The sequence below is a fragment of the Pseudorasbora parva genome, chromosome 17, assembly GCF_024679245.1.
Source record: "Pseudorasbora parva isolate DD20220531a chromosome 17, ASM2467924v1, whole genome shotgun sequence".
Classification (NCBI taxonomy): Eukaryota; Metazoa; Chordata; class Actinopteri; order Cypriniformes; family Gobionidae; genus Pseudorasbora; species Pseudorasbora parva.
The window spans coordinates 32,373,330-32,387,490 of NC_090188.1; the positions used below are offsets into that span (position 1 = coordinate 32,373,330).

General features: G+C 36.8%; 1 protein-coding gene across 1 annotated transcript in view; it reads right to left on the bottom strand.

Annotated features, from left to right (window-relative positions):
- The window catches only part of pcdh15a (protocadherin-related 15a), a 361,007-nt gene that overhangs the window by 128,828 nt on the left and 218,018 nt on the right, over positions 1 to 14,161 (bottom strand). The window contains exons 18-20 of the mRNA XM_067421546.1: positions 9,272 to 9,365; positions 4,541 to 4,669; positions 243 to 548 (exon numbers count right to left, since the gene is read on the bottom strand). Coding sequence (XP_067277647.1) covers positions 243 to 548; positions 4,541 to 4,669; positions 9,272 to 9,365 — 529 coding nt within the window. The remainder of the gene's footprint in view (positions 1 to 242; positions 549 to 4,540; positions 4,670 to 9,271; positions 9,366 to 14,161) is intronic.

Genomic DNA, 14,161 nt, shown 5'->3' on the forward strand with positions numbered 1-14,161 from the left:
AGACAGACACATAAATAAACACACACCCACATTCAATCTGTTTTTCCTTCCTTTTTAAAAGTCAGGATAGATGCCTGGTCAAACGGAGGCTGACTGGTGACGCAGAAATTTCACAGTTCACCTTTAACTTTCTCAACAGTTTACGCCAGTCGTCAACGTCAAATCGTGAAGTTTCAGATATGAGAGAACTACAGAGCGCTGAGCTATCGATGAGTCAAGCGTAATGTGAACGGAGTACTCACACTGAGTCTCAGGATGACGGTTCCAGCTGGGGTGTTCTCTTGAACGTTGACTGCGTAGGTGGGCTGGGAAAACACAGGGCTGTTGTCATTGATGTCTAATACCTCCACCAGCAGCGTGATGGTGGTCCTGCGGGGGTCAACCGCCCCATCTGACGCCTCCACGATCAGATCGTACCGGCTGCGAGTCTCTCTGTCCAACGGGACGGCTGTGAAGATGCTGCCCGTGGCGTTTATGGTGAACAGAGATGCAAAGGAAAGCAGCCGGTATCGGACCTGACCGTTGAGCCCGGCATCAGGATCAGTAGCCTGGAAGCAAAAACATAAATTCCTGGTCATACATTTTTATTTATACAGAATAAATAAACAAATAAAATAAATGTACAATACAATTCAAAGGTTTGGGGTTAGTATGTTATTTTAATGAAATCAACTTGCAATTAATTGATCTTAAGTGATTAATTTATAATGTTATCAAATATTTCTATTTCAAATAAATGCGGTTATATTTGTTATTTTTAACTTTCTTTTCAACAAGGAAGCCTAAAAAAAAAAAAAAAAGATTACAGTTTCTACAAAACGCAACTGTTTGCAGCATTGAAAATGATAATACATGTTTCCTGAGCATATTAGAATGATTTTTAAAGGATAATGGCACTGAAGACTGGAGTAATGATGCTGAAAATTCAGCTTTGCCATAACAGAAATAAATGACATTTTAAAATCAATATTTTAAATAATGAAAAAACGTCACGGTATTACTGTTTATACTGTATTATTAATGAAACAAATCCAACTGCATAAGACACTTCTTTCAATAACATAAAAAAATCCCAAACTTTTGTATGGTACATACAATATGAATGCTAAAAAGTAACAATTATGTATTATACAAACAAAATATTGTTACTGTGAGGGATAGTTCAGCCCAAAATGGAAATTCTGTTATAATTTATTCATCCTCATGTTGTTTCAAACTTGTTTGAGTTTCTTTCTTCTGCTGAATGCAATAAAAAAGAAGATTTTTGAAGAATGTTGTTAACCAAAAAGTCGATGGCAGCCATTTTTTCCCCTACTATGGTAGTCAATGGCTACAATCAATTGTCTGGTTAATAACACTTCAAAATATTTTCTGCTCAATTTGTGTTCAACAGAAGGGTGATTAAATGACAAAACATTTTTATTTTTGGGTGAACTATCCCTTTTATAGCCTTTACAATGAATAAAATTCACTTTACATAATTATAAATATAAAATAATAAATAATAAATAATAAATAAAATAAAATAAAATAAAGTAAAGTAAAATAAAATAAATAAAATAAAATAAAATAAAATAAAATAAAATAAAATAAAATAAAATAAAATAAAATAAAATAAAATATTAATTGCTGGCAGTACTTTAGGGCAAATAAATAAAGACTTGCTGAACTAATCCTAATTCTTGTGTGGTTGCAGCGGCTCATTTGTATGTGAGGAAGGGAGCAGCGCTCGGCTGTAATGGCTTCAGAGGTGCCTGCCATAATTCCTTCCTCTAGTAATTACAGATGCAGATGGGAAGAATAACTGGGGGGGTTATTAGAGAAGCATGCAGAGTAACCGACATGAACGACAGAGACTCCAGGAGAAGAGAGGGAGAGATGAGAGGAGGGACAGGAAGATGAGGGGGATGAAGGGCCAAAATCCAAATGCGGCGAATGGAAATAAGTGAAATGAAAGAAGCATGTCTGAGCCTTGAGAAATTACAGCCACATCTGAGCGCTGAGGAATGAAAGTGCTGCCCGTGGCCCTCTCACCAGCAACACTCATCAAACGTCCTGACAGCACACTTACATGGCATCTGCTCGCCTCAATAATTAAGTAATGGGATGAATATGTAAACAGAGCTATAAGTAAACAAACAAACACTACACAATGCATTATTAAAAGCCGGTTTCCTAACATTACTGGTGACTGCTATTCAATGTCAAGAAACATTTCAACATTTCTTTTAAGTTTTAAATCACCTTTTTGCCTCCACTAGTTCATTTCAAATACATTTTTAATAGTGCATTTAGTCAAACATTTAACATATTTAGCATTTATAGTCAGATAATACATAAACACTAATGCTCAAACAAATGCATGAATAATAATTATGAAGACTTAACAAAGTGTTACTTAAAATAGTATTAGGTGGAGATTCACAGGGCATGCTAAAACTTTCCAAAAGTATTTATGCCAATTATGTTAATACATTTGCATCATAGACCAGAGAAATGTATTTATTCAGGATTATTTAACCAATAGAAAGTTCAATGTACATCCTTATTTCTTAGTTTACTTCGTTTTTAAAGGGGTGGTAAAACACAATTTCACTTTTCTAACTGTAGCTAGTGTGTAGTGTTGCTGTTTGAGCATAAACAACATCTGCAAAGTTACAACGCTCAAAGTTTAAAGCAAAGGGAGATTTTTCTTTTAAAGGATTGCCTGCCCTCAATTAAAGTTTGATTCAAACAAAGAGTTTGTCCAATCAGTTATTTTTGCATATTTTTTTTCTAAAAATATGCTTATTATTATTTTAAATATTTCCCCTTACACTTGTAGAGCAAAACGTTAATTTAATAAGGTAAATTATTCTAAAATAAGCTTTTATAAATGTATAACAATTACATTATTAAGTAAACTGCACATATACATATTATGTAACAGAGAATTTTTTTAAATGGATTGTATTTACTCAAAGTAATTATCATCTTTACTTGAAATTATTTTGTTCATATAACTAAATTGTTATTTGTAAAAAATTATTCAATATAGTTGGGTGAAACCACTTGACCATGCTTTTTAAGTAAATTATGTGTGTGTGTGTGTGTGTGTGTGGGGGGGGGGGGGCATGTTTTTGTGACATAAGGACACAAATGTGTATAGTGACATAGGTATGACATAGGTATAACAAGGAGAGGGTGAAATTTGAGGACATTGCCATGTCCCAACTTTTCAAAAGGCTTATAAATCATACAGGGATTTGAGTTTTTTTTTAGAAAGAAAAAATGCAGAATGTTTCCTGTGATGGGTAGGTTTAGGGGCAGGGGCAGTGTAAGGGGATAGAAAATACGGTTTGTACAGTATGTGTGTGTGTGTGGATGGACAGACATAGATAGACAGACAGACAGAAAGTCAGATATACATGATAGATAGATAGATAGATAGATAGATAGATAGATAGATAGATAGATAGATAGATAGATAGATAGATAGATAGATAGATAGATAGATAGATAGATAGATAGATAGATAGATAGATAGATAGATAGATAGATAGATAGATAGATAGATAGATAGATAGATAGATAGATAGATAGATAGATAGATAGATAGATGTTTGTTTGAAGCTCTCAGTGTGAATAGTATCTTAAAGCCTTTGGACATATTAGCCTGTGGCAAACATCACGGCTGTATGTGTTTGTAGTGGCGTGTACACACACTGGCGTGCGTTTGCGATGTGTGAAGTAAGTGTCCGTATGTGTATGTCTCTTTGTTGTCACAGCACACAATAAGAATCCAGGTGGTTTAGATCTCCACGGGGAACTGTGTGTGAATTTGAGAGTGAGGCCTCAAAGTTCGGTGAGCACCTGCGTGTTGTGAACATGGCAGACTACACAGAACATGTTTCGACGGTGAGAGGATGATGAAATGAAAAGAAAGAGGATGGAAAGTGAAGAACAGCTCATAAGGAGGCTTTAGCAAGAGCACTCATAACGCTTTAGAGATGTAGATGTTAGTTTGTTAAAAAAACAATATCACGCCACATGATCTCAACGCACTAAATGATTTCAATAGCAGTTTTATTTATTCACAAAGGAAAAGTTGCGTCATCTCACTTCTGTCAATCACATCAGACCCGAACTCGGTGATCAAGACATCACAGAGCAACAAATGAGCGGCAAAGAGGAGCATGATGACAATCACGGAATTGTGAATGAAAGCCTGACGCATCTTTCATTGATTATCTTTCTAACCAACCAAAAGCATGATTAATCAAACATGCTTATTAAAAATCCAACCGCTTGGCAGGGCGGAACAGAAGCAGTCATCAGCGACAGACTGTAAGGTGACTAATGACTCTAATTTGCCATGACTTAATTGGGGAACAATAGAAAGTGCTGTTTGAAGATCTGAGCAGCATGACAGGTAAAAAGGTAACAGGTGCGAACCTTACAGGACCCTTAGAAGCTTGCAAACTTAGTTAGAAATGTTTAGAAATGTTGTGGAAAAAGGCCCAAACTAAAGATAATTTATTTATGTTTTCATGGTACTTACCCTGACTTGACCCACAAACACATTGGCCTCTTCTTCCTTAACTGTCAGGTTTCTGGGTAAAGTAAGGTCAAAGGTGGGGTCGTTGTCATTCACATCCGTGACGACAATGATGACGGTGGCAGTGGAAGTCTACAAATACAGACATATTCATTAAATATTGGCAGGAATTAATAAAAGGGATACTTCACTGCTGGAAAGATGAATGTGTATTTAAAATGGATCATTTACTTAATAGAAATGTGGCTCATGTGGATGAAAGACAACAACTCCTAGAATGCACTTGCTTCACTGCCCTACATTGCCTACCGCAGCACTGCTCCCAATGTCGTTTGCATTTTTATGGTAATAAAATAATTGAGTTAAGTTAGAGATAACACTACAATTAAAAACTGAATGTATCTGTTCAATAAAGTGTGAGTGAGCCGAACGATAGTCACAGCACAAACACAGCAGGAGTCTGATTGCATTCATCACGAGAGTGAAGAGCTGAGCTGAGCTAAGCATGGCAGTCATTCACGGCTGCACAGTCATTCACGGCTGCACAGTCATTCACGCCTGCACAGTCATTCACGCCTGCACAGTCATTCACGGCTGCACAGTCATTCACGGCTGCACAGTCATTCACGGCTGCACAGTCATTCACGGCTGCACAGTCATTCACGGCTGCACAGTCATTCATGGCTGCACAGTCATTCACGGCTGCACAGTCATTCACGCCTGCACAGTCATTCACGGCTGCACAGTCATTCACGGCTGCACAGTCATTCACGGCTGCACAGTCATTCACGGCTGCACAGTCATTCACGGCTGCACAGTCATTCACGGCTGCACAGTCATTCACGGCTGCACAGTCATTCACGCCTGCACAGTCATTCACGGCTGCACAGTCATTCACGGCTGCACAGTCATTCACGGCTGCACAGTCATTCACGGCTGCACAGTCATTCACGGCTGCACAGTCATTCACTGCTGCACAGTCATTCACGCCTGCACAGTCATTCATGGCTGCACAGTCATTCATGGCGCGTGTCCAGTTTGGCGCGTGGTCATCGGAGGCTTTTTTAGACACATAAAATACATAAATCTCTCGTCTCAGGGGGATATGAGGAGGGGAAGCCTTCAAATATATATTACTGATACAAACCTTAATGCTAATCGCTAATGCATAAGGACAAGTTATCAGATCAACACCCTTGTTGGTCCTGGAATAAAATTGGTACCAACCTGTAATTCTTCAGTCAGGCTTATACATCTTTAATAAGAATTGACCTTTTTCACAATCCCGGGGTTATTAGATGTAGAAGTCGGCATAGTTCGGTAAACTTCTATACATGAGATGACAGCAAATATAATTTTTGTACCTCCATTTGTTCCAATAGCAATAGCAAAAGGAAATTGATAGTTTCCATGACTTTCCAAAAGAGGGGAAAAAAAGAGAGATTATTTATGTTGGTCAGGCCATTGTATTACAAACACCCTCGCAGGAGCGTCCATACAATTTTTTTTTTTTTTTTTTTTTTGTCATTTACTGACAATGTAATTTAACACAATATATAGTGTTATAAATGTGTATTATTATTATTATTATTTTTTACAAATTAAATTATTAAAAAAATAAATGTTCAAATTTGATAACTGGAAACACATCATCATGGTTTGTGGGGGTCCAAATTGGGCTCCATACTGTTGAATGGCAATCCATGATTATGACAGTAAAAAAAAAAAAAAAAAAAACATTGTTAACTAAAATCCATCCCACCCCCACCCCCAAAAAAAGAGAAAAGAAAAAGAAAAACTAAACTTATTTAACTTATTTAATTAGAAAGAAAGAAAGAAAGAAAGAAAGAAAGAAAGAAAGAAAGAAAGAAAGAAAGAAAGAAAGAAAGAAAGAAAGAAAGAAAGAAAGAAAGAATTTAAATTTTTAATTTAAAATTGAAATGAGATATTGACAATAAAAATTACTAAATTACTAAAAACTAAATTACTAAATTAGAAAAAATAAAAATAAAATTATATATGCAATTATTAATTATGTTAAAATAAGTCTTTGCACATCACTCAGCACAAGCTGTCAGACCCTGAACCTTTCACAGCTTTCGCTCTGACTGACATTCATCCTTCTGCTGTCTGTCACTCTTTTTTTTTTTTGCCTTTTTAAGTATTGAAAATGACTTCTCTAAAAAAAAAAAAAAAAAAAAAAAAAAAAATTGTCACAATTTAGTTTCTGACTCTATTCCAGAAACACATTTGCAGAGATGTAATTAAATCATAAGCAATTGAGTTCCTGGGGCTTAAAAGTTTAATAGCACACAGTGAGGAATATAAATTCAACCGATCAGTCAAGATCAGCATGTAGAGTTTAAATCCCAGTGGGATGTGCATGAAAAATTAATTCACCAAAGAAGAAAATTGTATTCATAGATGGAGTTGCTGTTTGGCGAACATGTTGAGGTGCACTACACTAGTACTTTTTTGTGCTTATATGAGACTGTAACATCACATAAGAGTCTTACAATTCTTGTCAAGAGTCATCAACAACATCACATCACACACACACACACACACACACACACACACACACACACACACACACACACACACACACACACACACACACACACACACACACACACACACACACACACACACACACACACACACACACACACACACACACACACACACACACACCTGAAAGACTAGTGCAAAACGAATCTGCTGAACCCCACTGAAGCCTGTTTGATCTCAAGAACGTGAGCTGCACTGAATATTTCATTCAATATCATTATCATATTTTAAGAAGTGGAGGTCAGGTAAATTACATTGATAAATTAAATGCATGGCACTTTCTATGACCATGATCTGAAATGTATTAAAAAAATTATATAATGGGCTTGTTTGACCACATGAAAGTCATTTTGCTCCGACATGTTGCACAAGAAGAGATTAAGGCACATCATTCTGCTTCGAAATGCTTTTAACATGTCTGCCTTACTTAAAAACTCCCTCTTCATCATCTTTACAGATATCAGTCGGTGTTTGATAAATGAGCTTCATACAGTCATTTAGCACAGCAGCGTTTCTGTTAGCTGAAGTTTGCTCATTAGAAAAGTTAAGCTGATTATGCCCAAGTAAATGCTCTTTTAAAAAGTTGAACGTGTTTAAACAGAATGTGCATTGACTCTCATTATTGAACATCTTTGCAGAGTTTTAGAAAATAAACTGATGAATACAGTTTTCCCAGCTTTCTTTGTGTTTGTGCTTGTGAAAATATTAGTTTAAAGTGCCACAATTCTGACTATATTGTGAGATATAAAGTCAGAATTTTGAGATATAAAGTCAGAATTGAGTGATATAAAGTCAGAATTGTGAGATATAAAGTCAGAATTGAGTGATATAAAGTCAGAATTGAGTGATATAAAGTCAGAATTGTGAGATATTAAGTCAGAATTGAGTGATATAAAGTCAGAATTGTGAGATATAAAGTCAGAATTGTGAGATATTAAGTCAGAATTGTGAGATATAAAGTAAAAATTGAGTGATATAAAGTCATTGAGTGATATAAAGTAAAAATTGAGTGATATAAAGTCATAATTGAGTGATATAAAGTCATAATTGAGTGATATAAAGTCATAATTGAGTGATATAAAGTCAAAATTGAGTGATATAAAGTCAGAAGTGTGAGATATAAAGTCAGAATTGTAAAATATAAAGTCAGAATTATGAGATATAAAGTCAGAATTGTGAGATATAAAGTCAGAATTGTGAGATATAAAGTCAGAATTGTGAGATATAAAGTCAGAATTGTGAGATATAAAGTCAGAATTGAGTGATATAAAGTCAGAATTGTGAGATATAAAGTCAGAATTGTGAGATATAAAGTCAGAATTGTGAGATATAAAGTCAGAATTGAGTGATATAAAGTCAGAATTGTGTGATATAAAGTCAGAATTGTGAGATATAAAGTCAGAATTGTGTGATATAAAGTCAGAATTGTGAGATATAAAGTCAGAATTGTGAGATATAAAGTCAGAATTGAGTGATATAAAGTCAGAATTGTGAGATATAAAGTCAGAATTGTGTGATATAAAGTCAGAATTGTGAGATATAAAGTCAGAATTGTGAGATATAAAGTCAGAATTGTGTGCTATAAAGTCAGAATTGTGAGATATAAAGTCAGAATTGAGTGATATAAAGTCAGAATTGTGAGATATTAAGTCAGAATTGTGTGATATAAAGTCAGAATTGTGAGATATTAAGTCAGAATTGTGTGATATAAAGTCAGAATTGTGTGATATAAAGTCAGAATTGTGTGATATAAAGTCAGAATTGTGAGATATTAAGTCAGAATTGTGAGATATAAAGTCAGAATTAGACTTTTAGACATACATATATTCAAATAATTATTTTAGCCCTTGGTTCAGAGTCGGTTCTTTCTTTTAAGAATCAATAACTACACTAATTGTGCACACATCATGAGAGGAAATCTTTGGAACATTGCAGACCTTTTACATCCACAACCAGTTAAAGTACACGCTACATAAAAGGTAATATCTGAAAAAAAAATAATAATAATAATAATAGGGGCACTTAAAACTAATGGGAACATTCAGCAAGAAACATATGCTATGAAAGATATGAACAGAAGATGCAAAGTGATCCGCCATTTTAATCAGAGCAATTGTCAGTCAGTGGTGTGGTGCTGATAATGTGGGATGGATGCAGTCTCACCCCTCCTGGGTGGCCGTCGGAAGCAGAGACGATGAGACGATACTGGTCAATGGTCTCTCTGTCCAGAGGTTTGGCCAGCAGCAGAAGACCTATACTGAACAGACACAAAACACTCTCATTAAACTTTCTATTTAATTTATTATCACACTTCAAAATCCATATTTTTCTTCTAATTATTTTTTCGCTTAATTTCTGTCATTAAAAAAATACACAAAGACAAACATTAAAAAGAAACTAAGAAAGAAATAGAGAGAGAGAGAGAGAGAGAGAGAGAGAGAGAGAGAGAGAGAGAGAGAGAGAGAGAGAGAGAGAGAGAGAGAGAGAGAGAGAGACTAATTATGTTTAGCGTATACTGAGGACAATGATAAATCTTGTGAACTAAATTAATAGGCATTTCACTCATAATTAAAATCATTTACTCCTCTTTATGCGGTTTCTCTGTGATTATTTTCTTGATTATTTTCTTGAACACAAAAGGAGATTTATGAAGTTCATGTGGCTCTTTTCCATAAAATATAAGTGGAAAGTACAGAGCCATTAAAGGAATGTGGTGTAGAAAAAAAATGAGATGAGAGGAAATGCAGTTGTTTTGCGTTCCCCAAGAAACTTTGTTCGCTCGCAAAATATTTGCATTACCACGAGGAACTTTGTGTTCTCTCACAAAATGTTTACGTTCCCTCAAGAAACTTTGCATTGACTCGCAAAATATTTCCGTTCCACTTCCGCGAGAAACGTTGTTTTCGCTTGCAAACAAGCAAATGCGAAGTTTCTCAGGGGAATGCACAATTTAAAGTCAGAATTGAGTGATATAAAGTCAGAATTGAGGGATATAAAGTCAGAATTGAGGGATATAAAGTCAGAATTTGGGGCGGCAGTGGCTCAGTGGTTCATGTAGGTTGTCTACAAACCAGAAGGTTGGTGGTTCAATCCCCGGTTCCACCTGACCAAGTGTCGAGGTGTCCATGAGCAAGACACCTAACCCCAGCTGCTCCCGACGAGCTGGATGGCGCCTTACATGGCTGACATCGCCGTCGGTGTATGAATGGGTGAATGTGAGGCAAAAATGTAAAGCACTTTGGATAAAAGCGCTATATAAATGCAGTCCATTTAGAATTGAGTGATATAAAGTCAGAATTGAGGGATATAAAGTCAGAATTGTGGGATATAAAGTCAGAATTGAGTGATATAAAGTCAGAATTGAGGGATATAAAGTCAGAATCGAGTGATATAAAGTCAGAATTGAGTGATATAAAGTCAGAATTGAGTGATATAAAGTCGGAATTGAGGGATATAAAGTCGGAATTGAGGGATATAAAGTCAGAATTGAGTGAAATTGATTAGATTTATAGAAAACCTAAAGGTCATGAAAACCCATCTCAATCTCAAAAAATTAGCATATCATGAAAAGGTTCTCTAAACGAGCTATTAACCTAATCATCTGAATCAACTAATTAACTCTAAACACCTGCAAAAGATTCCTGAGGCTTTTGAAAACTCCCAGCCTGGTTCATTACTCAAAACCGCAATCATGGGTAAGACTGCCGACCAGACTCTGTCCAGAAGGCCATCATTGACACCCTCAAGCGAGAGGGTAAGACACAGAAAGAAATTTCTGAACGAATAGGCTGTTCCCAGAGTGCTGTATCAAGGCACCTCAGTGGGAAGTCTGTGGGAAGGAAAAAGTGTGGCAAAAAACGAGAAGAGGTGACCGGACCCTGAGGAAGATTGTGGAGAAGGACCGATTCCAGACCTTGGGGGACCTGCGGAAGCAGTGGACTGAGTCTGGACTAGAAACATCCAGAGCCACCGTGCACAGGCGTGTGCAGGAAATGGGCTACAGGTGCTGCATTCCCCAGGTCAAGACACTTTTGGCCTACAGAGAAGCAGCACTGGACTTTTGCTCAGTGGTCCAAAGTACTTTTTTCGGATGAAAGCAAATTTTGGATGTCATTCGGAAATCAAGGTGCCAGAGTCTGGAGGAAGACTGGGGAGAAGGAAATGCCAAAATGCCTGAAGTCCAGTGTCAAGTCCCCACAGTCAGTGATGGTCTGGGGTGCCATGTCAGCTGCTGGTGTTGGTCCACTGTGTTTTATCAAGGGCAGGGTCAATGCAGCTAGCTATCAGGAGATTTTGGAGCACTTCATGCTTCCATCTGCTGAAAAGCTTTATGGAGATGAAGATTTGGTTTTTCAGCACGACCTGGCACCTGCTCACAGTGCCAAAACCACTGGTAAATGGTTTACTGACCATGGTATTACTGTGCTCAATTGGCCTGCCAACTCTCCTGACCTGAACCCCATTGAGAATCTGTGGGATACTGTGAAGAGAAAGTTGAGAGACGCAAGACCCAACACTCTGGATGAGCTTAAGGCCACTATCGAAGCATCCTGGGCCTCCATAACACCTCAGCAGTCCCACCTGCTGATTGCCTCCATGCCACGCCGCATTGAAGCAGTCATTTCTGCAAAAGGATTCCCGACCAAGTATTGAGTGCATAACTGAACATAATTATTTGAAGGTTGACTTTTCTTTTATTGGTCGGATGGACTATGCTAATTTTTTGAGATAGGAATTTGGGGTTTTCATGAGCTGTATGCCAAAATCATCAGTATTACAGTTTTTCTCAATTGCTAAAACACTATTTCTGAAACCTTGCTCCATTTTCTGAAACCATTAAACACAAAACCTCCTCTTCAAGCACTATTCACAAAACCTCTGACTTCTCTTGCAAAATGAAACTTTCACCTCAAAACAGTTTTGCCTGTGTTCAAAATCAAACACTGCTCTCAAATCATAAACAAAGTGATCAAAATGATAAACACTATCAAGCAATCAGTAAACAATACAGCAAAAAATAGAAAACACATTGTTCAAAACATAGTTCTCAGGCAGAAATATATTTTTTCATTGTCTTGTGATGAATGAAAACATGTTTCATCATAGTAGCTCAAAACTGGTCAGAAATTATTGCTACTCTGCTTTGCTTTGCATTTTTTTGTTCTTCCTCCTATTTTTACCAACTCATTCTCATGAAATGCATATACATCACAAATTATATTTATTGTGCGATTTATACGGCACAATTAGTTTTTATGTGCATATGATTTGCATTGTCACCCCATTGGTTAGGTTGAGTTGTTTGGAGTACGTGTACACGTATCATATGCACACGAAAACTGTGTAACATATGCACATAAAAACTCATTTTGGCATATAAATCGCACGATAAATACAATTTGGGCTATAGATATGCATTTTCATTAGATTAGTCTGATTTTTACAGTACTGTACTCTGCATCTCACAAACTTGTCCTTTGTTTCTGTAATATTGTAATTCTTGTTCAAAATCTATTGAACAGTCAGTACTGTCAACAAATGGAAAGCAACATGTTCAGGGCAATACGATTTGTTAATTGTATACAGCCTACAATGCACTGTACCGATATTGGTTTTGTCTCATCATTTGAAACAGGTTAAATCAGTTTTGAGTGGTTGTGTTCAATCAATGACATTGTGTTCTCCATTTGTATTTGATTGTTGCCACTTGTGTTTACCCGTATGGATGACGTGCATTAGAGAGCAGTATGTGTCTTGACAATGAAAATGTGTTTAGAGTTTTGCTGAAAAGTCTAAGTGAGATCTGCAAATTGTGTTTTATGATGTGAAATGGTTTAAGGTATTGAAAACAGACTGCACAATTAGCTAACTGAGTTCAGGCAAATGATAAATTTGTTCAGCCGATGGGTTTTAGTGTTTTAGCAATTGAGAAAAACTGTAAAACAATAAAAGACCTGAAATATTTCAGTTGGTGTGCAATGAATCTAAAACATATGAAAGTTAAATATTTATCATTACATTATGGAAAATAATGAACTTTTATCACATATGCTAATTTTTTGAGAAGGACCTATATACGCCAACTCAGAACCACAAGATCAGAAATTGTATTCAGGATGATATTTTTGGGTGTGCTTGTGTCGTGACCTGATTTGCATAATTCATTTGGTGAATCGTGTGCTAAAACAACGCAGACAGTAAATAAACATTATTTATCAACGGGAGCAATTCAACAAACAGTATCTCAGATCATCCATGCTGAACCACCAGCCACAGGGATGCCATTATCATCCAGAGACCAATAGGAATTCTGTAAATCACCAGATTCATCCAACAGTGCACTCACATGTGTGTGTGTGTGTGTGTGTGTGTGTGTGTGTGTGTGTGTGTGTGTGTGTGTGTGTGTGTGTATGTGTGTGTGTGTGTGTGTTGGCGGACGAGGATGGACAGACAGGATCCTGTTAACATTGCAGTCACACACAGCAGAAGAAGCAGGCTGCTGCGCTGCTTGCTCATGGTTGTGTGTGCGTGTGTGTGTGTGTGTGTGTATGTGTGTGTGTGTGTGTGTTTGTGTGTGTGTGTGTGTGTAGAATTATATTCCTCCTCAGTTGACCCCTACAAAAGCGATATTGAACGTGTCCTCTGAAGCCTGTGAAACAGCCGTATAAAACACTTCAGTGACTGGGGTTCTCTTTTCTTTCAGCCTCACAAACCTTCTCCCGGGCACATAGCATTCAAGGGAAAGTCTTAAAATTTTAACATCCCTTTTTTTTAATGACTCTAAATATCATTGCTGCTTTTTCAACAGGGAAAATCTTTGAAACAATGAAAGAGATTTTATTTCTGCAGTCACCTCAGAAAACCTCTCCGCTGCAATTTTTATCAATGAGATGAGATGATGAGTTAAGATGAGATGAAGCAAGATGAGGGAAGTTAAGATGATGCAAGAGATAGAGAGGAGAGGAGAGGAGAGGAGAGGAGAGGAGAGGAGAGGAGAGGAGAGGAGAGGAGAGGAGAGGAGAGGAGAGGAGAGGAGAGGAGAGGAGGCGAGGC